Genomic DNA, 26,192 nt, shown 5'->3' on the forward strand with positions numbered 1-26,192 from the left:
TTAGTTGTTTTTAATAATTTTAATAGGAGAATGTTAAAACATAAAAAAATCATTAAAAAATTTAATGTTTTCTTTAAAAAATTATTTTTAAAAAATATCATTAATAATATTATCAAATATATATTATGTCGTTAATTTCAAGACTTCTAAAATTAATCAAGTATATATAAATTAGTCTAAATATATATTAATTAAAAAAACTGTTTAAACTGCCGGGATTAAGAAAACTAATATTGCATCTCAATACATTATAATACTTATTATAATGAATATGTTCATACGACGCTACCTTTTTTTTATAAAAAGCCAGGACTCGAATAGAAAATATAAGTTTTTTTAACTCGTGCATATACTCTGGATATAATTATTCCGAGCCAGATTTACCTGTGTAGTTTATCTCCATCAACCTGAAGTGACAAATGGGGACAGAGGTTCCTGTCGGTGGACCCCTTCTTGACTGCGACACCATCCCCTGTAACTTTTGTGGGGACGTCAAAGAATCGTTGAAATTTTCCTATATTCATGGGGAAAAATCCTGTGATTTTGTAAGCTGAAATATAATTTTATTAAATCACTAAGCTTCGTACATTGGAAATTTGGAATCACCAATCACGGGATCCCATGCTTATCTACTATCTAGTCCTCAAATTCAAGTCAACACAGAAAAATCAGAAAAGCAAAAACAATCCACGTGTTGATGAGCTTGGTGAGAAAAACTCAGATAAATTGGACACATCAGTGAGTTTTATCATTTATGTTTATTAACCAGTGAATCGTGTGCCAGTATATTGTTTCACTCTTCACGGCAACTTGAAAGGAAACAAGACTGTCATTTCTAAGGGCACCGCCGTTGATTGTCTTTTTTATGGAATTGAAGTGGGATCATTTTCAGAGAAGACACCATGAAGGATGGAGGTGGCCTTAGAAGCCAGAGCTGTAATTACCCCTCAATCTTAGTATTTTTTACTTTCTCTATCGTTGCGTGTGTTCTTTTCAATGAAAATTTTGTGGCACTCCCATTTCCAAGATTCAAAGGGATCTTGGAGGAGTACCCAGCAGTTCAAGAAAATAGCAATATTGATGATGATAGGCCCTCAGCAAAGGGTACAAAAGAAAATGTAAATATGGAGCTGGTTTCTGTTGAAGGAGATCATGAAGAAGTGGTGTTGCCACGGAAAGAGTGTGATATCTTCTTAGGAGAGTGGGTTCTTGATAAGTTGACTCATCCTCTATATAAAGAAGAAGACTGTGAGTTCCTGACTGATTCAGTGACTTGCATAAAAAATGGAAGGAAGGATTCAATGTATCAAAATTGGAGATGGCAGCCAAGAGATTGCTCTTTGCCCAAGTAAGTACTCTCTTTGCTTTCCTGATCAGCTCAGTTCTAGTCTCTTCTAATTAGTATATGAGTCATTGTATATATATGGTTTCTACTTTGGTCTAACTCAGGTTCAAAGCAACGTTGTTGCTGGAGAAACTTAGAGGGAAGAGGCTTATGTTTGTAGGAGATTCATTGAATCGTCAGCAATGGGAATCCATGATTTGTCTGGTCCAATCTGTGATTCCTCCAGACAAGAAGAGTTTGTCAAGCAGCTCAAGTTTTCTCAGCGTCTTCAAAATTGAGGTATCTCTTTACTCCCTCAAATTAAGATCACTTTTCATACCTAGAATAAATCACATCGACACAGGTTTAGTTTTTGCTTTGTAATCCCTCAAATTAATGTGTAGAATGGCAGTAAAGGTGGTGAATTATGCCATCTATTAATCTAGTGGAGAATTTATCATCATCATATGATTTGATTCATCTGTAAATTTGAAGGACTACAACGCTACCATAGAGTTTTACTGGGCTCCTTTTTTGGTCGAGTCCAATTCGGATGCTGTATCAAATAGGAATGGCCAATCGGACCGCGTTATCATGCCCGAATCAATCTCAAAACATGGAGATGACTGGAAGAATGTCGATTACCTTATATTCAACACTTATATTTGGTGGATGACGTCTATTTATACAAAAGTATTGTAAGTATCAAGTCTTTTTTTCCCCTTTCAATCCAGCTTCTGTGCATATTTAATCAATAGTTTTAGCATAACCAAGAGGTTGATTCCCTTCTTGTGGAGTTATGGAAAAGGCGAGGAGGATCATTTGTTGAAGGCCCCATGGAGTATGATGAAGTTGAGTTGCCAATAGCATATGAGAGAGTTTTGAGGACGTGGGCCAGATGGGTGGAGGAAAATGTTGATCCCAAGAATTCCTCTGTTTTCTTCAGTAGCATGTCTCCTACCCATGCCAGGTGCAGCAATCTAACTCCTAGTCCTTGTTTTAGCACCAGATTGTGTTCATTTCATACGTTTTGTGTTCTTTCTTCTTACTTTTTTTTCATCCAAAATGCATCTTGCCCCTGCCAATTGCAATTTTCTTTTTGACTGCGTTTCTGGATGCATTAGGCACTAAAATTTTATATGTTAGAATGATTTCAGTTTTAAGCTGACAACGTCACGGAAAATGCAACAGGAACCTGGACTGGGACAATCCTGCTGGGATTAAGTGTTCTAATGAAACTAAACCGATCCTAAACAAGTCCAAGCCATTCGATGTGGGAACGAACCGACAACTTTTTGCGATCGCAGTGAATGTGACTCGTTCAATGAAAGTACCAGTCAACTTCCTCAATGTAACCACATTGTCTGAATATCGGAAAGATGCACACACGTCCATTTACACAGCTATTGAAGGCAAGTTACTCTCGCCAGAGAAAAAGTCTGACCCGCTCAAGTATGCCGATTGTTTGCACTGGTGTCTGCCTGGACTTCCTGATACATGGAATGAGCTGCTCTACACATATATCATCTCTCGTACTTGACTCAAACAGATTACATTCTGGTTTTTTCTTTGGTAATTTAATTTAATTGATTCTCAATGAAAGCATATAATTGCTATATAACCTCTGCAATTTGATTATTTGTTGATGTTGAGTTAATTTTAAAGGTAAAGATGTAATGAAATTGAAACAGCGCAATCAATATATGCTCGTGTGTATAACCCTTCGATGAAAAACATTTCTCGTTCCTCGTGAACTTTAGTTGAAATCGAAAAGGTGATTAATAAAAATAAGTGACCCCTCAACTAAATGGAATTTATTGAGGTATAAAGATTTCATGCCACCCACTCTTAGCTGGTGATAAAGGCATCTTGTGAAGTATGAAATTATTCTTAATTCCTTATCTCTACAAAATAAATAACTTCAGTACTTGATTCATTTCTAAAAAAATGTTCACTGATAATGTTAATACGGGATAATCTACAAGCTCATACGCTACAAAATCTGGAGGTCGTTGCAAAATTCGCAATTCATCTAAAAAATTCACAATTATCTATTAGAGTCTTCCTTAAGGCAGTAGTTGAAAGACCAGATTACATACAGTTTTTAAGAAAACTTGGAAACTTCAATGAACGTGAATAATATTGGAAATGCAAAACATTTCTTCATTAATTAGGTATGATAATAACATATGTATGTTAATTACAGCTATTGAAGTAGATATACTAAACATTGATCACATTACTTCTGCACTTCTTTAGTTTTATCTCCATGTCATTCATTCACAACTCTAAGGCATCAAATCCAATTGGAAACAGCCGCAATGAAGCATGTCAGTGGCAACCTGAAATATTGCCGTTCAATATCCATATTACTCGTTTCAGTAATTTTTTTATTTTATTTCCTTGCTTGCCATGTGTTCAAGGAGCATGTATACTTCAACTTGTTTTCATACGAGCGGAAAGGGCCAGCAGTTCAAGAAACTCCGAAGAATGTCAACAATGATCATAAAGTTGAAGCAGAAAGTGATCAAGATGTGAATTCATCAGTCCCTAACAGAAAAGCTGAAAAAACTATAGAACCATTAGAAAGTTGTGACATTTTCACAGGAGAATGGGTTTTTGATAACGTAACACGTCCTTTATACGAAGAAGATGAATGTGCGTTTCTCACAGAAGGGGTTACCTGCGGGAAAAAAGGGAAGCAGGACTCCACGTACCAGAATTGGAGATGGCAACCGAGAGATTGTTCTTTGCCCAAGGAAGGAAACATTTTTCTTTCTGTGTGTCATCTCATCGTTTTTTACTAATATTCATGTATTCTTTGAGGCTTTTTGTTTTGTTTTGTTACTCGTTCATGTATCATCATCATGACACCAAATGTATTAACAGGAATTGTCTCCCGGTCATAATTGCCACCCACGTTCGCTTTCCTGGGAAAGATGCTAATTATTTTTATGCATCTCTGATCAGGTTCAGTGCAGAATAGTTGCTGGAAAAACTTAGAGGAAAGCAGCTTATGTATGTTGGAGATTCAATAAATCTAAATCAGTGAGTATCACTATCTTGCTTGGTCCAGTCTGCCATTCCACCAGCCAAGATGAGATTTTGTTATCCGGACTAATCCAGGCCTTTATAATAGAGGTAATGATTAAACACAAATACCTAATTCCATCGGCAAGTCTTTTCATTTGCATGCAAAGAAGCCTGAAACCAAGAAAATCAATTTAAGTGGGAAAACAAAGGAACATAACTTTCGTTGAGACAAAGTCAAGAATTACTGAAATTACTCTGATTAATCTTCTGTTTTAATTATCTTTTTTTCGGGAATACAATGTATCCATTGAATTTTACCGGGCTCCATTTCTGGTTGAATCCAATTCAGACACTCCAATGTCAAGGGACGGGAAAAGGGACCCCATAATCATGGCTGAATCAATTTCAAAGAGCACTGGTGATAATTGGAAGTAGATAGACTATCTCATTTTTAGTACTTGTATATGGTGGATGAGGCATCCCACTATGAACAAGTACCAAGTTCAACCGTGTTTCTAGCTAATTCTCCATCTCTCTGTTTTAGATAAGAGTAATTTTCATCAATTAATTTGATACTTGTGATTTGATGAGAAAGGCAATGGGCCAGCAATATTTATGATGAAATTGATCGGCATATAGCATTTGAGAGAGCTTTGAGGACATGGGCCAAATAGGTTGAAGAAAATATTGATCCTGATCGAACGAAAATCTTCTTCAACAGCGTGGCTCCTCAACATGTCTGGTAATTTATTTTGTGTATTGAGCTAACTTGATATCTTGTGCAGTCATCTTCTATCAATCAACAATAACTTCTTTATACTACAAAATTAGTTGAAAGTTGAGCTATAAAAAGTATAGAATAAATTGTTTTTGCTCTTCGACAATTATGTGTTGGGAATTTCCGACCGGTGATGTACTGATATTTGCTCATAGAAGGAGAAGCACACTGAGAAACGGTATTTTACGTGGTTCGGCAAACCGTCTACATCCATAGGAGAAGCCATTGCATTATGTAGGGAGAGTAGAAGATTTACAACAATAGAGGAGGAGGAATCATCCCCTCTTTGACAACTCTCAACCTCACTCTATTTCTCTTTTTAGTGCTGCAATGGCAGCCCACTTTCTCCTACATTTCTCACATCTTTGGCTCTACTTCCTCTCTCTCATATATGCCTCTATTTATAGGCATTCATGGAAGCTCTTCTTGGTTTGTTGTCAACATTGGTGGCTACCAATTCTAGCTCATTCAATAATGATGGTCACCAACTCTATCTCATTCAACAATGGTGACTACCAATAGTTAATGGTAAATGGTTGATGCCTTCCATGAAATGTCAACCACCCTAACATTATGGATACACTGTCACTGTAGCCAACAACAAAACCTAGCTCACTTCAATTTTTAATGGTGCTCGTGGGGGCGAGTTACTCTCTCCAGAACAAAAGTCTAACCCAGCCATGCACGCAGATTGTGTTCATTGGTGTCTCCTGGGAGTGCGTGACGCATGGAATGAATTATAGTACACGTATATTGCTTTCCACTCTTGAGCGACAGCAGTTCCTTTTTCCTACTACAGGTTTTTTTTTCCTGTTAATCTTCGTGTAATGTACAAGTTGTGTTACGGATTTAGTTCTATTAGGAGAAGTAGATTAGAAATTGTCGAAATCAACTTTGTTATTACAATTTAATTTAGAAGAGCACATTCATGATTTGTTTGACAGTTAAAAAGAGGCAAGCTTTCAATTGATTTCCGGAGGAAAGAGGACATTTTTTCAAGTGCCCAACTCATGAAATTTTGGTAAGCACTTGATGTGAAAAAGTAGCATAGAACCACAATGAAACTGAATTTAACCAAGCATGTAATATTATGTCATCATATTCTAGACTGGTAAAAAAATACAATGAAAAATCCCAGTAACAAGTAAAATCTCGACGGCTTATCATTTTACATCATGACATTCATGATTGGATTTTATTTTGATATAAATATTTATATCTAATCAACGCTTGAAGAAGAAGATGACAAAAGTGTTCTAAAATTGAAGTAAGTCATCCCAGCACTTTTTAAGGTCGTTCCTAAAACATTCGTCTCAAGGGAACCTATCAGAATGGGGAAAATGTAAAACGAGTCATTTAGAAAGCTTAATCCGACAGAAAAGTTATGAGGAATCTCTAATAATAATAATAATAATAATAATAATGTGGGCTTCTTTAAAGTAGATTTGTTGATGGGCAGGCTCTCAAAGTACATCTATAATGGACCTGGAAACTTGGATCACTGGGCCTACTAAAAAGAGATCCCATCGATAACCTGAGACATTCCCGAAGGTTCTACTAGAGCACACTCTCGGGGGGTGCTAATGAAAAACCATCCTAAAAATCCCTACCGACTGGAACCTTTAAAGCGCTGGCATAGAGATGCTGCCCGAGACAACTTACTGCTTCAGTGGTTGATCCAACCTCATGTTTTCAATCTCAAGTCGTATGAGGCTTGATTTTTGCAATTAGTTTTTGTCCGAGGCTCTTGTTTTTTCTTAAATTTCTAGCTTGGTAGCAGGCTTATTGGATATAATATTGGACTGCGAATCTAGGACAATCGATCCCACCTTTAATCTATCTCGTTCTTAACACGAGTTGGATTTGATCTCAGATGGTCACATGTCCCGCACATTCTTTCTTCAAGGAGAATCTGTCGGGTTTGTTTTTTCTTCTTTTTTTTCTTTTAATATTGCACGATGAGAAAAATCCAAAACTTTAAATTGTTCATCATGACGCTCCCATGCGTAGACTTTAAGAGTTCTGAAGATTGGATAGGAAATACTCTACGCCCAAAATTATAACGTGGGCACGTGATATTGCTGCGTCGGCACTCTGGTAAATAGGCTCGCCTTCCCTTGAATTGATTGCTAATTACTAATTGCCAGTGCAAGTAAATCTGTTTTACTTGGCTAATTGCCTCTCTCTGAGGTTGCTAGTGCTAGTTCCAAAGGATGCTATTAGAAGGGCAGCAATGACACTTTCTGGGCCTGAATATTTTAATTAATCAAATAAATCTTATATCCATCAAAACAAAAACATAATGAAATAAGGAATTGCATCTCTATGATTTCAAAGAAGAATAGGGTTTTTAATCTAGAGTAGTGCCCTGCGAGTAGCTGTCATGGCAAATTATATTCATCAGTCAATAATCACGAGAGTTGCTAGGAGCACAGCTTTGGTAGGTAAGGACATGAGACGTTCGATTTGACATTTATACAAATAGCATAACACAAAGTATTGAGATTGACGCATGAACGATCAAGTTTATATGGACCATATAATCATTAGTAGAATCACAGCGTATGCAGTAGCCGAACACTTTAAACTTCAACATGATTTTTCACTTTAACAATATTTCAAGATATTCTTATTTCTATCTATTACAAAGTAGTTAACAAGAATTTGTTTAGTTACAGTGGCATGCCAAAAGGGCAAGAATCGAATTAAATTAATGATCACAGGTCAGAGAAAGCAGTTCAAAAGAAAGCTTAAGAGATTCTAGCTAACAGGAGGGCACGTGTGAATTCCATGCGTTAAAAGTAAAAGATAGAAACAAGCTTGTGAAAAAAAAGAGAGGGAGAGAGATTTACTGTGTTTGGTAATGTAATGTAGAGTATTTTTTAAAAGTGTTATTAAATTTAAAATGAATCAAAAATATTTTTTTTTATTTTTAACATTAAAAAATCTAAAAAAAACAATTTAATATTTTTTAAATAAAAAACAATTTTAAAAACAAAAACAACTGCAATATCAAGCATGAACATATAAATACAAATGCTCTCACATGATTTTTTTTTTTATTTTTTACTGGAAATAATTTTGTCTTCTAATTATATATATTAAAACCTGAACAACTTGATAAAATCAGATTGAAGTGGAACACGGCAGGTCTTGCTTTCTCTCATCAATCAAAAATATATTTAGAATTAGTCAACACACGATTTCTTCCCCTTATAATTTTAATGGTGTTCGTTGGTTTGTAGGAAGTTAGGAACTGTGAAAGACAAAACTGCATCAATTTTATGGGCAAGGCTTGCCATTATTAAAGGAAAGTGGATGCTAGCTAGCATTGCTACTAATCAAATAACTATATTTCCATTATGTATAAAAAAAATTGTATATATCTTCACAGCATCAATAAATTATCATAAACGGGAAGACTAATGGTTGAAAAAAGAATAAGAAGGAAAACTAATGACACCGACATTAGTTTTCTTGTTTTTTTTTATTATTATTATTCTTTTTCAGCACTCTTTCATAATTCGTAGCGTATATAACTCACCCCAAGGCAAACCCAGTTCCTCTAAACAGTCACGATGAAGCAGGGAAACTTTGGCAATCTCAAACTCCAACACCCTAAACTCGTATCAACGACTGTAGCAATATTCTTGATCTCTGTCCTTCCTTGCTTTGTTTTCAGTGAGCACACAGATTTGGGATCAATCCCATCCCACTTAAAGAGTGACAAGAGTCATCATCGAACTGAAAGAAAACAAGAAGACAAAGAAGTGTTCGTGTTAACCAAACAAGTGGAAAAGCTTCGATCGAAAACAAAGGATTCTTGTGATATATTCACAGGAAAATGGGTTTTTGATAACAAAACACATCCTTTGTACAGGGAGGACGAATGTCCTTATATCCAACAATGGATTTCATGCACAAAGAATGGAAGGCCGGATTCCATGTACCAGAGTTGGAGGTGGCAGCCAAAAGGTTGTTCTTTACCAAAGTAAGTATATTTATTTCTTTGTTAATTATAACTTATAAAGTATCATGATCAATATGAATTCATTAATTGTTTGTAGTTTATGCTATTAGTTATTCGTAATTGATACTATTTAAGGAATATTGCTGTTGTTAATAAATAAATATATAATATATTTTTTTTGACGGGGGATGAAGGTTCAACGCAAAATTGTTCCTAGAGAAACTTAGAGGGAAAAGGCTTATGTTTGTTGGAGATTCGATACATCAAAATCAGTGGATGTCCCTGGTTTGTTTGGTTCAATCCGCCATTTCACCTGGCAAGAAGAGGACAACCTTTTCCACGTATAGCAACCGTTTCATCATTGAGGTAACACATACATACATTGTCGACCTACTTAAGCTTTTCTTTCCTATATGTTCATTGCCTTGGGACCAAAAAAGAAGAAGAAGACGACGACGACGACGAGGATAAGAGATAGAAATCAAGGGGGGAAGGAATTCAGGAGTGTAAGTTTTTCTATGAGGCAGTAATTAAGGGATTTACTGGCAATTACAACATGATTTTTGTTTTCTTGATCAGGAGTACAATGCTACCATTGAATCTTACTGGGCTCCGTTTCTAGTAAAGTCGAACGGAGACCCTCCCAAAATGAGGAACGGAGCATCGAACATTTCAATAATTTCTGATTCAATTTCAAAGAAGGGACAGAAGACTTGGAAGAAAACAGACTATCTCATCTTTGACACGTACGCCTGGTGGATCAAGCATCCCACTGTGAGACTGATGTAAGGACTATATTATGCTATATGTATGTGTACTCAAGAATAATTAATTCTTGAAGTCTTCATTTTTAGATAAGAGTAATCTCGATCATAACAGTAAGCAAGCTAACTCTTTACTTGTGTGCTCGATGAAAAAGACGAGGACCATTTGACGAGAGGGCCAAGGAGTATGATGTAGTCGAAGCACATGTTGCGTATGAAAGATCGTTAAGGACATGGGCCAAGTGGGTTGACGAGCATGTTCATCCTAGTCGTACCGAAGTTTTCTTCAACAGCATGGCTCCTCTACATGTCAGGTAAATATCAAGGAATTCCCCCTTTTTTTTATGGTTCGATAGCTAGACGTATTTTATATTAGTTTAAACATTAATCTTAATTATTTTTTTCTCAAATTATTAAAAAAAAAGACGACTTCTATATCAGCACAGTTTATTCAAGGGATAAATTCTCTCGAACCTTACGCTCAAATTCAAAAAGTAAACGAAGAAATTAAATCTCTTTAATCACCTACCTATCTTTGAAATTTTGTTTTGTATATCATTTATTTTAAAGAATACAAAATAGTTTTATTAATTTGATAAAAAAAGAAAGATAATTTCTTCAACGCATGCAATGCACGTGATCAATATATAACTCACCTTGAAATTTTTAAAATTAGAAGTATTAACTTAAAAATTCATCAAAAATATAAGATTAAATTATAATCCACTCTTGGCCTAGATTAAAAAAAAAAATAGTGTCCTTAATTTGTTTGTCGGTTGTTTTAATATTACCCTATCAGCAAGAATAATATAAAATTATAGACTTTCCGTACAATTAACTAAATATAAAAATACACCCTTAAAGTCAATAACTTTTAAGCGACATTTAAAATTTCAATTAAAATAATTATACATGTACTAGAAATGATCTTTTCCTATTGAAATTGCATAATTGTAATTTAATATTTTTATCATTTTATAATTAATTAATTTATTATTTTTTTAATCTTTATATTTTGTAATATTTTTTAGTTTTTCCTTCTTATTTTTCTTTACTGCTTTTGAAAAAAAATATTATTATTTTTTTATTTTTCACACTTCTTGTCCCTCTATGCTTGGCCTATTTATGTTTTTTTTTTTTGTTGTTATCTTTACTTTTTTTTATAATTTGTGTTAATTTTTTTAACACTTTTTGTTTTTGAAAAATTATTATACAAGAGCTAAGAAAATAGTGCTTCAATATAGCAATTACAATATTATTTCATTTTTTTATCTTGTTAAAATAAATTTGATATCTTACATGTTTTTATTAATACTTATGATTTTTATTGTATTTTATTATATATAAGTATCAACTTTTTAATTTATGATTATAATTTTTACTCAATATTAAAAAATATGTTAATAATATTTAATTTTTTATGTTAAAAAAATTATTCAACCTATGGAGAGGCAAATTGAATAGATGAGTTAACATTTTATTTTTTGTATTTATTGGCATAGAAGATTCTTGATATATTTAACTAAATGCATGATTTTTTATATAATATTTATAATTTAAAAAAAAATTAAAAAATTACATATTTATTTTTATTCCTGTAAAAAAAATTATCCAACTCCCAATGAATCATATAAAATCTACATGGAGTCTAATCAATTCATGATATTCTTGGAAAGCGAATTTTTAAAGATATCTGCATTGTTTCTCCATATTAATTCCAGTCATAGAGAATAAAATCTTAACCTTGGAAAAAAATTTCTTACACTCTAAGTTTGATTCATGCTGTCTGAAAATTAATTAAAATCCTCTCACTGTCGATTCATACCTCTAAATTGATTCTTACGTGCTTCCAAAATATGTATCATTATCCATTGAGTTTAAAACTCTAATTTCTGATATTGATAAAACTGAAATCAAGTCTTATTCTTGAAAATCAGTTCTTAACCTTTGAACATGAAGTCTTATCATTTGAAATTTAATACCAACCACATTAAATCAATTAAAATATACCTTGAAATCAACTCCTATCATCCAACTGCTAATTCCTATCCTTTGAAAATCAACTTGTATCCTCAAAATCTGAATTCTCACCTTACGAAATTGATTCCCATAACAGGGATTAACAAAATAGAAATTCAATGACAGCCTTTTTAACCTATGAAATTCGATTTCATCTAATATCAGTCCTTTCAATATCAATTTTTACCATCTAAAATTGATTTCTAGTCTATTGTCAATCTTTCTTGTATAAAATTTGATTTGACCCTGAAAATTGGTTTGCTACCATTTAAAATTGATTTATATATACTAATTGATAATAACTTACAGTCCCTTCAATATCAATTTTTTACATTGAAGTTGATTTCTACCTTATGAATTATGGCATAAAATTGATTTCTATCTTTTCAAAATCATATCCCATCCTCTAAATATGGATGTCTACCCCCTGTAATTGAATCGCTACCTTCTTTGTAATCGACCCGTACCCTTTAAACGTTAATTTCTATCTTTCCGATGACCCACTAGTGATTTTATTCTTCTGATAACCCCCCAATGAAAATTATTATCCTCTGAAATTGATTAATAACCTTTAAGAATGGATCCCTTCCATCTAAAATTCAATCACACTCTTACAACATCAATTTTTATCGCCTGAAATTGATTCATATCACCTAAACGGACGTATAAGCATATCCCTTGATAGAGATTTATAATTCATTGTTTATACACACACACACACACAAGCACGGGCTTTCGTGGTCCACAGCACAACGAAAGGGAAAAAGGCAAAAAAATAAGTTTACTGTTCCTTTCAGCAACAGCATAATAATAACATGGATTGGAAATGGAATATCTTGATGGGGACTGTAACTCTTGAAGTTGATTAATTAGAAAGATTGGCGATGGCGGATTACAACTTACAAGTGAATGCAATGCGTTACAGGGCCTTGGACTGGAACAACGCAGATGCGGTTATGTGTGAGAAAGAGACTACTCCAATTCTGAACATGTCCATACCATTGGAGGGTAGCAATGACCATCGATATTTTGCAATAGCAGAAAAGGTGATCCATTCAATGAAATTTCCAATCAAGTTTCTCAATATAACCACCCTCTCCGAGTATAGAAAAGATGCACATCCTTCTATTTATAACAAGGTGCCCTCACGGGAGCAGAAAGCAAATCCAGCCAAGTATTCCGACTGTGTTCACTGGTGTGTCCCTGGGCTGCCTGATACATGGAATGAGCTGCTCTACGCATACATCACTAACCAATATTGATTTCTATGCCGTTTTCTTCTATACTAGTATTGGTGTTTCAATGAATTCTTGTTCATCGTCATCATCACCTAATTATATAGTTGGCAGCTCATTAAAATGAGGAATTAAGTTGCCTTTTATTTGAATATCCTGAAGCAAATGTGAACGGTGTATCTCTTAAGGGTATTGTTAAATTCACTATGAAATTTAATATTTTCACTGCTTGCTCTTCAAGATGGACTAGCGTGGCCTCTTTAAATCAACATCAATGGAGAGGGTTGATCAATCTGGAATATTATAACCATTAATGGAGAGAGTATACTGGCTATTTTAAAGAATAAGCAGTGATAATTACAAAACTATCGTTGAATTTAGCAGCACCCATCGGGGCCTCTCTTAATAATATATCTAAAATCTAGAATGTGCAGCATTTTGATGTTATTGCCATAATTAATATCAATACCCTTTTTTTTTACTTATTTTGTTTATAGATCTGAACCCTTGCAGGGTTTAAGATGCTTGAAAAGTTCCGTTTGCCAAAGTTTTCACAGATTCAATAGCTGTGCAGTACAGTATATACGTTGGAAATAAAAGACAACGCCCTGAAAATAGGGGGGTTTTCTAGTCGGGCTGCCAAGCATCACATCACCTGATTTGAATTTCGACAGTAAAAGACAACGCCCTCTGAAAATAGGGGGATTTTGTAGTCGGGCTGCCATGCATCTTGACACCTGATTTGCATTTCGGCAGTAAAAGACAACGCCCTGAAATTAGGGGGATTTTTTAGTCGGGCTCCCAAAAATCATATTATCTAATTTGAATTTCGGCCAGCGACGCGCTAAGCGCCTCACCAGCACAAGAACGTTGAGAGCTTTTCGTTTCTGGGTCTGTGACACATCCAGTCCAAGCATTAGTGAAGACTATGGGTTTTTGAGTTTGGGCTTTCATCATGAACTTATCGACTTTTTTGGATTTGGGCCTCTGACGCAATTTGTATGGTTCAATCTGCCATTCCTCCTGGCATGAAGAGCTTGGAGTCTTGGACTCTTCAGGCTATATCACTGCTTTCAAAATTGAGGTTCTCTCTGCTTCATTCTAGGCGTCCTCGGAAAGAAAGAAGAACGACAAAATTGAATGAATAACATTGTGAACATACTGCACAAACTAGTTCACAAGACCCAAGTTTTTTCTACAAGCAACCAAGCTGAGATGTTTGGCTATAACATTCGGTTGTCGGCGATACCTTTGGTAGCCTTGGAAAATCCTGAGAGCTTCATGGATTCAAATTTTGTTTATTTTCTAGGACATTCATATTGGGCAAACTACGTTGAACAATTGGCAAGTCCTTTCTCATCCCATTTGTTTTCGGCTGGATTTGCACCATAATGATCCTGATAGCATGTCCAATGCAAATAAATAATAATAGAAACAGTCTCCGAGATGAGACTCATTATTTTCATAACTTGATCAAATTCAAAGAGAAACATCACTTATTAATTAAAATACTAGACATTGAACAGGTAGAGAAGGGCTTGCTTGAGATCGGCCCACATGGCCAGTTTATTGTTTTACTTGAATTTCCAGGACTATAATGCTCTAGTTGAGTCCAATTCGGACCCTCCAACCATGAGAGCTGGCAAATCAGACGCCATTGTAATACCCGAAACAATGTCCAAACATGAACGTAACTGGAAGGATTAAGACCACCTAATCTTTAACACATAACCTGGTGGTTAAAGTATCCCACGATGGAAGTGTTGTAAATCCTATCCTATGTGATTTTCTTCTTCTTAAACTTTGGAGAGTTTTGCTAGTGATGTGAGAGATTCAAACCCATCTGTTGGCAAAATGGATAAACAAGACAAACTTCATAGAGGCACCGAGTTTATCCAGCTATTTGATTGAAATCATTAAAAGAAATTTATGCATTCAATTGGATGCTAATAATGTTATGGAGGCAAAACACTGGAGATCAACGTTAATTTAGCTGTGAATTTTGTAACGAGGGGCCAGGTAATGAAGGAAATATAGGATGGGAGCGGGGAGGATTTCATCATTGGAGATTTCATGTACGCTCTAATGTTGCTAATAACGACAAAAAATATACAATAGACAAATACAGATAAATATAATCTGCATACAAATTTCACATTGAAAAACACCTCCGCGTGCCAAAAGGAGAACCTCTAGTAGGTTCCGTTTCGAGGCAGGTGCAGTTGCTCCCCACTTACTCCCTGAAGCATGATGAGCCGATATCAATTCTCTGCCACAACCACTTCGCTGGATGACATAGAGGTTCCACTTTGGTTAAGACTTCCAGTTCCAACTTCTTCATGAACTCGTGCCTTTTTCCAACTTCACAAAACCTTGCATTTTGAAACAGCTCAAGAGCGAAAGAAACAAGAAACCAAACTACAGTCCCGTTTCTCACTTCCTGAAACCTAACGTAGAACAATTTTAAAAGTACGATTTCTGAAGTTGCAAAACTGTGGAGTTGGACACGCTTCCTTACCTTCCTTTGAAAGAACACAGCATCCATACCTCATCCACTGACTTGGGGAGAAACCAATAACTTATCTATCTCACCAATTGCATTGATGTGAGTTCTTGGCAATAACAAACGCAGCAAGGGAACCGAAGATGCTGACACAAGCTTGGGCTTAACTCTCTCCATTGCTGTCTTGATTATGGACGATGATGGTACTGCAAACCATTGAAGATACCAAGATAGAAGCACAGAATTTTTCTCTCCCTCTGTTTGATCATTGGGCCATCTCCCAAAATTCAAATAGTTGCAAAAATCAATTTTCAATCCCTCTGAACAATGTAGCAGCTCTTCCACCCGCTTTTTAAGTGATCCTAGAAAGACAGATTGAATAATGCTACCTCTTGGTGTAGTCAGTCTTCCACTGAGAAGGGCCTCGTTATAGGTTAAAGCTAGCTGCAAACAGAACAACATTATTTCAGTATTGTTATGCACAAACCCTTCCATCTAGAAGCTTCCAGAAATAGGTTCCGTAAACTCCGTTAGTTTTGCTTTCTATTCTCAAAGGGAATCCCCTAATAATTTTTTAATGGCCTTTATGTATTTCTGATCTCTCCATCTTCTGGCTTATAAAAGTTTGGCATCATGGCCTATGTTATCTCTCATATTTCACTATTCTTGGGGCCCCACATATCATACCAGTTTTATCGGGCCAAGCCTGTTGGTTGTGTTGGTGTGAAGTATATCATGTTAAACATAAGTTTGTTAGGTATAAAAACCCATTGTAATGTATACCAGCTTATGGTGATTGTCTTGAAGTTCTAACATGAAGGAAACCTGATGAGACAATTCTAAATGACAAATTAATCAATTCAACCTTCAGCATGTTCTACTTGTGTGATTCCAATTATGTGATCTGCCCACTAGCCCACCAACCCCAAACATTGGTCAGCTTTGGCCCCATGACCTAGGTGGCATCTGCACTCAGTATGCCATACAACGTTGCAGGAATTTATGTTAGTTTCACATATCATTCACTTTCAAATGACAATAAATACAAGTTTCTTAAATACTGTGCCTCATCATTCTGCAGTTATATTCTAGGTCACAGCCAGATCTTTGTTGTTTAATCAAGGCATTATTTTGTGAAGCAAATGGTATGCAATCAATTATATGGAAGAAATGACCTAGTTCAATTAGTAGGTAAGATGCTAGGACTAACAAAAAAAATTTACCTTTAAACTAGACAAAGCGAGTGAATCTCCAATAATAAAAGTACCATTTGTAACTTGGTCAGTCATTGAACCAATTGTAGTATATAATGATAAATATACCTGCAAGAATTTGAGGAAAATAACCATATTAGAATGACAATACATCGAAGCAGGATCGTTTCAGCAAAATATTCCATTCAAAAAGACTTCAAATCAATCTGTCCGTAGACACCTTGCAAACACATACCTAGATATGGTGGACTTTTTTCCAGAGCACTTTGTACTTGGGGCGCCTTATTTATTTATTTATTCTAGTATCTAACAGGCACTAATTGTGTCCAATAAATTGAATTAAAATTAGTTCTAGAAACAAAAAAGAAGCCATGAAATTTACAAGAGAACAGATCCACCGAGGAAATCAGTACAATATGCATTCTTACTGGCTCTTAATTTTCTACATGGTGAATTAGCAATTAAAAAATCATTTTATTTTATATTCTACTCCTATAAATCATGCATTCCAAATATTTTATTTAGTTAATGTCTAACAATTCTTTATCTAGATAATTACACTAGAATTCAAAACTTAAAATTTTTAATACAACTGTGAAAGAAATTTTCCCTGCATGGATCAATAAAAATACTTGGATGAATGAACTTTTAAATATTCAAGATTTACATGAATGAAGCATCAATCCCGAATTGCAATGATGGTTTAACAAAAATCAACTTATGCAAAAAGTTATAGATCGATAAGAGAGATTGTGTATGTTACACTTAGGTAAGCAATCTCCTGCAATTATTACCTGTAGAAGAGCTGGTCTGTCTTTGCTAATGCACTCAAATAATACTTGCAAGCAAAATTCCTGGAATTCAACATCAGATCTGCAAATAGATGCATGACTAATGTTAAGGGGGTAAGATATTTTGGACGAAGTGATAAGGGTGTAAAAAGAAATTAAGGGGTGAAGTGTTAAAGATATTTGCTAGAAAGTAGAGAAAATAAGGATAATAATTGGTCCTTAGAAAGATTAAAATATATATATATATATATCTTATATTTATGGTCTAAAATGGTAGAAGATGAAAGAAAGGAAAAGAAGTGTTGAATTAAAAAAAAAAAAAAAAAGGAGGTAAGAGCACAGAACTCAAACTTTTTCCCTCAAAATTTCTTTACCTCTCACCCCACTAGGTGAACATTTAACCCCTCTTTTGAGGTTACATTTAAACCTCCATTAAAATTCCTCTCACCATCAAACTTGTACCAAACATAAGTAAATGGGGTGAGAAATTACAATGGTAAGTTTTCGCCACCTTTACCCTCCTATCTAACATGTCCTTCTGAATGGGGTGAGAAATTACAATGGTAAGTTCTCGCCACCCTCCTATCTAACATGTCCTTCGACATACAAGAAGCCTTGGATGATTTAGGAACCAAACCAAGCAAGAAACTAACTTCTTACGCCATTTAATTCCAATAGTACAAACACTCCAGCACATTTTGCAGTCTTCTGAATGTTCAATTGAATTCTAAACCTAAGTCATTGTAAGAATCTTTCATGATAAGACAAAGCCTCTTCAGCTGTCCCAATAGCCTACACCTTAGCCTCTAATTCATTACCCAAAAGAACAAAGCCTATTTCCTATTTTTTGTTCACCCAAATCAAGGTCCCAAGAGGAGTAATCTAGACACACCCTTATTGCATGTGGTTAAAGCATCCAAATGAAAAACCAACCAAAAATATATCCCTTGCTTGGCAATCCATATTTTTCTATGACAACTTATTTGCCCATCCATATTTTTCTGACAACTTATTTGCCCATCCCAGTATAAGAATGTGATTTGTATAAAAAATAGTCCAAGTGATTTCCAGGGAACACCTCAATAGTTTCAATTTTCAATTTTCAAATTCCAAATTCAAACTTCGAGGTCTTGGTCAAATTTGACAGGGATAAAAGTGGACCATGTTTCAAAACTTGAAGGACATGCCGACTACCAGATGCACCACTGGGACATTTCATTTATGGTATCCAACTAGATCCAAGATTGTGGTGCTACAATGGCTAAAATAAAATTAAGGTGTAGATCAAAGGAAGCATTAATGTATAGACAAGAAGAAAATGCCACAGCCAACAGTGATGCATAGATCTTAAGTTCTGCAAGCTTACTTGCAATTCCAAGAAGGGTCACAGCAGAGCTGTGCAAAGGCAATTAAGCTAGGATCAGAAGAGAAGGAACTGACTAGCTGATCAACTGTAACTGAACCTGGTCCACTATGGTCACTGGTACTTGGATCACCCACTTTTATATTCGTCAAACCAAAAACCTGGAAAAGGACATGTTGTTTTGATATCTAACATATAGTAAGGCACAGTCGAGGTAAGTGTCGAATGCTGATAAAACAATGTTAAGACAACCTTGTGCATTGCTCGTGATAACAGTGATTGGCACCCTATGGGATCATCAACATATGAACAAGCTCCAACCTTCCGTTTGATGTAGATGACACCAGAATTAAATGGGTCATTCTTTTCCCCAATGCTCCACCAAGGTTTATCTGTCCATTAGTAACAGTGATCAATAAAGCATGTTAAAGTAATATTGAATAGCAGAAATTGTGCAGTGGCATACTCTAACCTTCAGGAACAAGCTCCATTACTTGAGGCCAATACCGAGGGCCACAAACACGTACACTCTTCAACTGCAACCAACATTAAACAACACATTAAGAAAAGAAGCCATTCTGGGGCTTCGTGGCAGGAAAATCACTTGTGTTCAGGGAGTGCACCCAACATTAAACACATTAAGAAAAGAAGCCATTCTGGAGCTTCCTGGCAGGAAAATCACTTGTGTTCAGGGATAGAAAACCCTGCATCACTATGTTCTTGTCCTAAACCATTCCAGGTGTGGATCTGTTTGAGCAGTCACAAGAGCAGCAGAAAAATTCCATGTCCAGTTCAAGAGAGAGAGAGAGAGAGCACATTTGCGACAGTGCAAAAGATAGAGCAAGAATCATAAAGTCATCAGTGAATCTGCAAAACTTACAATAGCACGTTCTGGCAAAATACAAGGGGTAACTTCACAAAAACTTGTTTCTGAATAATGTTCAGTTTCTTTGACAGTAACTTCAACAGGGGCATAGACAGGCAGACCACTGTCAACATCAACAGTCTGAAGCAATCGAGCCTCTGTTGCAAGGACGTATAAATGCCTGAATGCCTGAAAAACACACCATAAGAGAAATAGATGGTACGACACAAAAGAGGAGCAACAGACTCAGACTTCAGGGCTTCCAATGACACAACATCTTTGTTTTACACTAAAACCAAATAGCCATTTTTTTACCAATTAAATAAAACTGACAAGCCATTTTTCTTCAAATATTTTCTGAAAGACAAAGCTTTACATTTAGTACCACAATCCCAAAAACACACTGATCAACCATGACCAGGCAGCATCATTTGGCACCTGCTAAATTTACTGTTTGAAGCCAATAAAACTCTTACAACAAGTTATTAGGAGGTTTCCATCCTTCATGATGTTCACCATAATAGTTGTTTCTTATAGCATATAATCATGTTACCTGAAGGTGGCAACGATTATCATTTGGTACAGTGGGCAAACGTGGATACAGAGTAATAAGTAAAGCAGCAATCGAACTGTTGCTTGTGGAAAATGTCCGCATCCCTCCCCCGAGAAACAAAAAACCAATTGCCAAGCTTACCTAAATGCAATTCAGAAAGGCAAACATTAAGTTCATTGATATTCCTAAGCTTCTTATAAAAAAATATATAATTACAATACAGCAAACCAAGCTAACTGCTTTATTTCTCTCTCAATTGAATTTGTTACAGAGGAGTAGTCTTAATGGTAAATCATTTATCTCGAGCAAGAAGCACACATGAAGAATTCGAATGCACAATTTATCTTAAGCCACCAATCTTAATAATCAAATTAACCTTGCATCACTGGTGAACCCGGAAGTCAAGAGCCTAAAGTATTTTGGAACTCTTTTGATAGTAATGCAGCTCACAGATATAATTTAAATATTTCATCGTGAAGTGATTGCAAATTGATTTACTTTCATATCATGCTAAGCTGTACTGGAAATTTAAAGGCAGGGAGCTAAAACCAATTTTGCAACTTCCATCCATATAGTTTGAAAAGCTGATTCCAGATGCACTGCTAAAACTAAAAGCACCAGTGAATACGGGCACTTATCCACCAAGATAGATAAATTTACATATTAATGGCCCACATTGTACAACCAGACCATGTTTAGCTGGCTCACATGACCTTGAGTTTTTAGCATGTTTGAGAAGCTCATGTTTTTTAACCAACAAATGAATTCAGATCGATTATGATGGAAAAGTGGAATATGACTGATCCATAGAGGCCAAAGGAAATCTCAGGAAACTTACAGCCATCTGAGTGCCATAATTAGCATGACCATCTGCAGAGTTGCGACTGCGGAGAAATCTCAATAATCGAAATGTTTGTAGATGTCCAGAACCAGCCATAACCTACTCTCCAAGAACACACAACAAACTTAGAATTACTTTTTCCTATATTACAGAGGATGGTGAGAAAACAACATCAATAATCAAATTCCGCATACCACAGACAATGAAAGAACAATGAGATGAAGGCATATTTCCAAAGTGCCACGGTCAACATAACGAGACAATCCCTTAGGAAAGGCATTTCCAGTTGTAGCACAAACATGCTTGATCTGCAAAATTTCATTAACTTTTCTATCAACAAACTAATAGATACTAGTACAGCACTATCACACATGGTGAATGTAGGACCTCATTTAGAAAGTAAACAGCATATTCATAGAGTAATTCCTGCGCATTCCCATCCTTTGTGCCAGCAAATCTCAAACCTGCCCATAATTAATGATAATAATGGTCAGGATTTACAAGGGGGGGGGGGACAATACAAGAAAAGCAATGGGAAAAAAAAATTCAGACTGACATTAATTAACATGCCAAAATAGATAAATGCAATAAAATAATCGTGACAGACATTCAATTATGTCATTGTCCACGCACATAATTAAAAAAAAAAAAATTGTATGTGCACCCATGATTTCAATTTATATAACTTTTATGATAATTTTGTGTGCCCAGAACTCAACTTCATGTTGTTGATGATTAAAGATTATACGCACCAATCCAGTGTCTTCTGGACAATTTTCCTTTCGTCAAGTTGATCAACAAAAGCAAATATAAATAACAATTTAGTCTGAATGTAGTCAGCACAAGACAACCTTATGAAACTAAATATGGGCCAGTACTAAAGCTAGATTAACTATGCATTAGAGTCCACGATCATTGAGTACCACTTAAGATCTATTGCAGTATGTGACAACAATTCTTCAAGTTTTACCATTTAACACAAAATGTTTACAGCAGATCTGCCACCTGTTTGTCAAAATCAAACTTCATTTTCATTTTATGTAAAGAATGGGCATTTTTCACAAATAAGGAGTCACCACAGAAAGTCCCAGCTTCAGCTGATCCCAACTTTCCAATAAGCCTAGGCCACTGCTCAGATGCTTGAACAGACTGTATTGATTGCTTATGCAAGTTCTGTACATTCATAATGGCAATCAATTCTAAAGCAAAGGATGCATTGACTCACAAAACTGCATGCATGAGTTTCTGGATAGATGATTTTTTGATCTGGAAATAATGATTTCCTTTAAAATTGAGGACAAAACTGCATGCATGAGTTTCTGGATAGATGATTTTTTGATCTGGAAAAAGTGATTTCCTTTAAAATTGAGGAAATGAATTAATATTGCCTTGGCTAGCCAAAACCAAGATTTTAATTGCACTTTGCAAGAGGTGGCTTTGTTGGTTTTATCTGTCACAGGAAGCTCATCTTCGACTTAATTTGCTAAATTTTGATTTTAAAAAAAAAAAATTCTCTGTGCATCTGCATTGTCATTTTATGCTCAATAATTTCAAATTCTTCAATTTCTTAAAATAAAGCCACAGGCAAGTCCATACAGCAGATACCTTGGTGAACCAAAAGGCAGGATCACATTTGATATGAAAATCATTTCAGGAAATAAGTCTTAGAAGAATAACCATCCAAATCTGATCAAACAACAATTACTTACCAAGAGAAATACACGCTCCAGCCACAATATTGACATATGCCTGGACAAAGGTTTCTGCATCCATTTCATCCATGTCATTAACATGATCTTCAAGGCCATTAACACCACTTTTGACAATGTTAGGAATCTGGGACTGAATCCAATCATTGGATGGATGCACCCTGAATAAATGGTATGTGAGCTTTGAATCAGAGTCTTAATCGTATAGAGATAAAGCTTAAATGCAGCAATTAACATGACTAGCACTACCTGCTCCACATTATCAGATTCCGAGCTATGACACGAAGCATTATGAAGTCGGGTCTCACATATTGCAAATCAAAATGGGTCTGAGGAATAGAAAGCCTTGATACAACTGCCTCTGACTCGGTCTGCAAGACAAGGAGAACCAAAAATCTTTATAGATGATACAGCCATTTGCAGGAATTTCTTTTTAGAATCCTATGATCCTTATTAATCCTAAAACGCATTTGTTGCACGTTTCAAACTCAAGTACCTTCAAAAACATTAATGCAAGAGCAATGATAGCTCCAGGTGCAGTAACATCAACATTGACTGCAGTTCCATCCATCATCTGTGCACATTAGAGAAACAGTAGAACAATATATTAGGGAAAAGAAAAAGGTCCTGGAAACATTGCTGTGCCAGAGGTAGTGGAGATGACCTGTCCAGCACCATGGTTTTGTTCATCCGTTGATGGTGTCAAGAAAAGGGGTCTTTCCTGATTAAGAATAGAACAGGAAAGAGAGAAAATCAAAAACTCAATTAAGCATTCCAAAAGTAAAATTGCTCAAGGTGTTCATTTTAGTTACACCAAATTTACAACATAATTATAGGAATCCATAACAGCAGTAAAATCATCAAGAGAGAATTAACATCCCTACATTATACATCTCCTTGCCACCAATGTATTGGAACAATCGATCAACCAAGCTGTTCAAGAAACCAAGTGCATCTTCACCTCGACCTTCAGTTAGCATAACATAGTAATTCAAATGAAGTTCAGATTCTCAATATTTAATTGATCAAAGTATTAAATTATCCATACCCAAAGCAACAAGACCCAAAGAAAATCCTGCAGAAACAGCATAACCCTCTCTTTCAAGAACATTATCGCCTCCACTTCTACGGCCTATTTCTCCCTGCAGAAGTAATTTATGTAATCATAACTGAAAGGCATCATGTGCGTGTGTTGTCTGCAGGAGTGCACCCACAAGAGAGAGAGAGAGAGAGAGGAGGAGTATCAGAGGACAGTTAAGAAAAGAATACATAACACTCCACACTTGTAGCTGAATAGGGCATTAACAAGAGTACTTTTCATTCACATTAAGGTTTAATGGCTATATCATTCATTGTCTTGCAATCCAAAGCAATTAGTTAGTACCACATAATTGAATAGTTCATATTATTAAAAACATTATTAAAATCAAACAATTGGGAGTGCACCAACCCACTCAATCAAATCCTAGCCCAACCAACCTCACCAATTATTTGAGAGAAGGGGTAGGTTGATCAGTAGATTTGCGATACCCAACTGATCAAGTCATTGAAGATTATAAATACACCTGTCCAATCCAACCTGAAACACCAATACAAAAAATTGGATCTTTTGAACATTCCAAAAAATTCAGGCTCCTTTTTCTATATAATTCCAATTCCCACACCTTAAATAGGAACCTAATTTCCACAGATCTAAGATCTCATCTGCCATCTCCTTAGTTCTTTCATCATCTCTATGTCTCTCTCAAAGAATCTCCTCATCTTTGAGGATATCTTGGTTCTCACGCCATGAGAGCACAAAACTCTTATTTTCTGTCTGGCTTTGGCGGTTTTCTCCTCTCGACTTCTTATGACATTTCAGTAATCTGCCCCTAACATACATTTGTTTTCTTTGTAATATGAATGTGGTTTGTATTGGAGAAATGAGCTGAACTGGGGAGTGGAAATCAGTGGCTGGTTTTGGTGATGCTAGTTTTATACTGGTTGAACATTTTCTCAGTAATGCAGTAGGGTAAGAGAAATATGAAACTGGAGGTGGTTGTTTCTTCATTCTATTAGTGCTAATGGTTATCCATTTGTGACAGGCAGTTGACTTTGGATTAGAATTGGGGTTGTATGTGATTCACATAAGTAGCATTTGATGATGGAACCTGGGTGAAAAACTAGTGATTTCCACATTACAAGATATGCAAAGTGGGTTTGTTTGGGATTGTGAAATAGGAGAGAGAAATTTGCAGGATGCAGTTTAGCAATGCCAGGAACAATCATGCAGATACTCATCCAAACTGCCAACAGCAAATCAGGTCCTGTTTAAGCTGGCCCTACCAATTTAGAACGTTTGGATCATTTCTCGAATATTCATTACCACAAGTTTCAGAAGGTAAAATATATAAGATCAAAACCAATTTATCCTACTTGTGAACACTCCTAGTAAGAGTACTGAGCCAATAAGGCTAATGTGTGATGATATGTTTAGAAAGCACAGGCAAACAGAAAGGATCTAGTTATAATAGCCTCACTAGACTTGAGAGAGTACAATGAAGAATAGATGATTTTCTGCTGTCCAATTACACATTCCATACCATATTAAGCAGAAAAGGAAATACATGAAACTAATAGTAAAAAAATGAATCTACTACCATAGCTTTAAGTAAAAAGTTACCAGAAGAATCTGCATTGTCGGCGGGTGAACTGATCCCTCATAGAGAAGCCCAGCTGAAACTAGTGCTGCTGACTGGAAGGCAACAGAATAGAATGTGAGGTCAAATCAATATTCCAACTACTGCCAAATAAATCTCATGACTATTTTTTACACCTTTGCAAATTGATCAATCATTCAAGACTCAATTTTAGCAACAACTGTAACCAAGTAGAGAGTCAACTGCAATATGAGGAAGAAAACTGGAATTCACCAACTACAGCAAGGAAGTCCACAAAATAAGCTTATACCAATTTAGAACAGAGTCTGGAAAGTGCTTCTCAAGAAAATAGTGTTCTGAAGAATTTTTTTTGTATGCTAATGAACACATCTTTGGATGCATCAATGCACGCCTTTTAAGTTTTTGCAAACAATTAAACTTTGCCTTCCTTGTAGAAGAAACAAATATATTCATTTCCAAATGTAAAAAAAAAAATCACAAATTATTTTATGATGTAATTCAAGTGAGACAGTGATAAATACCTGCACAAGGGTTGGTAACTCCAAATCCGGAAATGAAGAAGAATGCCGA

General features: G+C 35.5%; 3 protein-coding genes and 2 long non-coding RNA genes across 6 annotated transcripts in view; 3 read left to right on the forward strand and 2 right to left on the reverse strand.

Moving 5' to 3' along the window:
* LOC105142655 (protein ESKIMO 1-like) overlaps positions 1-3,052 on the forward strand; it is a 10,375-nt gene extending 7,323 nt beyond the window's left edge. Inside the window, exons 1-5 of one of the 2 annotated variants that reach the window (XM_011050506.1) lie at positions 714-1,348; positions 1,450-1,624; positions 1,820-2,022; positions 2,133-2,294; positions 2,516-3,052. In XM_011050506.1, coding sequence (XP_011048808.1) covers positions 903-1,348; positions 1,450-1,624; positions 1,820-2,022; positions 2,133-2,294; positions 2,516-2,864 — 1,335 coding nt within the window. In that variant the 5' untranslated portion in view covers positions 714-902 and the 3' untranslated portion in view covers positions 2,865-3,052. Of the gene's footprint in view, positions 1-713; positions 1,349-1,449; positions 1,625-1,819; positions 2,023-2,132; positions 2,295-2,515 lie in introns of those variants that run through there. The other variant, XM_011050432.1, reaches the window with a different exon arrangement.
* A 1,803-nt stretch (positions 3,053-4,855) lies between these two features.
* Positions 4,856-6,146, forward strand: LOC105107592 (uncharacterized). Its single transcript, XR_838916.1, has 2 exons — positions 4,856-5,099; positions 5,826-6,146. It is a non-coding gene; the product is annotated as an uncharacterized LOC105107592 (long non-coding RNA).
* A 2,486-nt stretch (positions 6,147-8,632) lies between these two features.
* On the forward strand, positions 8,633-13,363 carry LOC105107513 (protein trichome birefringence-like 30). The gene is made up of 5 exons (XM_011001497.1): positions 8,633-9,126; positions 9,300-9,471; positions 9,685-9,890; positions 10,025-10,183; positions 12,814-13,363. Exons 1-5 carry the CDS (start codon positions 8,714-8,716, stop codon positions 13,148-13,150), a joined length of 1,287 nt encoding a protein of 428 aa, XP_010999799.1. The 5' UTR covers positions 8,633-8,713; the 3' UTR covers positions 13,151-13,363.
* Positions 13,364-15,030: 1,667 nt separating this feature from the next.
* The window catches only part of EMB2771 (E3 ubiquitin ligase), a 24,434-nt gene continuing 13,272 nt past the window's right edge, over positions 15,031-26,192 (reverse strand). Inside the window, exons 21-37 of the mRNA XM_011001385.1 lie at positions 24,011-24,104; positions 23,847-23,929; positions 23,627-23,683; positions 23,459-23,536; positions 23,212-23,333; positions 22,963-23,123; positions 21,641-21,717; positions 21,448-21,561; positions 21,251-21,352; positions 20,413-20,553; positions 19,875-20,048; positions 19,467-19,530; positions 19,247-19,386; positions 18,998-19,155; positions 17,635-17,713; positions 16,850-16,948; positions 15,031-16,070 (exon numbers count right to left, since the gene is read on the reverse strand). Coding sequence (XP_010999687.1) covers positions 15,672-16,070; positions 16,850-16,948; positions 17,635-17,713; positions 18,998-19,155; positions 19,247-19,386; positions 19,467-19,530; positions 19,875-20,048; positions 20,413-20,553; positions 21,251-21,352; positions 21,448-21,561; positions 21,641-21,717; positions 22,963-23,123; positions 23,212-23,333; positions 23,459-23,536; positions 23,627-23,683; positions 23,847-23,929; positions 24,011-24,104 — 2,142 coding nt within the window. The 3' untranslated portion in view covers positions 15,031-15,671. The remainder of the gene's footprint in view (positions 16,071-16,849; positions 16,949-17,634; positions 17,714-18,997; positions 19,156-19,246; positions 19,387-19,466; positions 19,531-19,874; positions 20,049-20,412; positions 20,554-21,250; positions 21,353-21,447; positions 21,562-21,640; positions 21,718-22,962; positions 23,124-23,211; positions 23,334-23,458; positions 23,537-23,626; positions 23,684-23,846; positions 23,930-24,010; positions 24,105-26,192) is intronic.
* LOC105107379 (uncharacterized) lies at positions 24,112-26,163 on the reverse strand. The gene is made up of 3 exons (XR_838874.1): positions 26,144-26,163; positions 25,625-25,696; positions 24,112-24,541 (listed from the first exon to the last, which is right to left on the reverse strand). It is a non-coding gene; the product is annotated as an uncharacterized LOC105107379 (long non-coding RNA).

This window comes from Populus euphratica, unplaced genomic scaffold (genome assembly GCF_000495115.2).
Source record: "Populus euphratica unplaced genomic scaffold, PopEup_1.0 scaffold1.1, whole genome shotgun sequence".
Lineage (NCBI taxonomy): Eukaryota > Viridiplantae > Streptophyta > Magnoliopsida > Malpighiales > Salicaceae > Populus > Populus euphratica.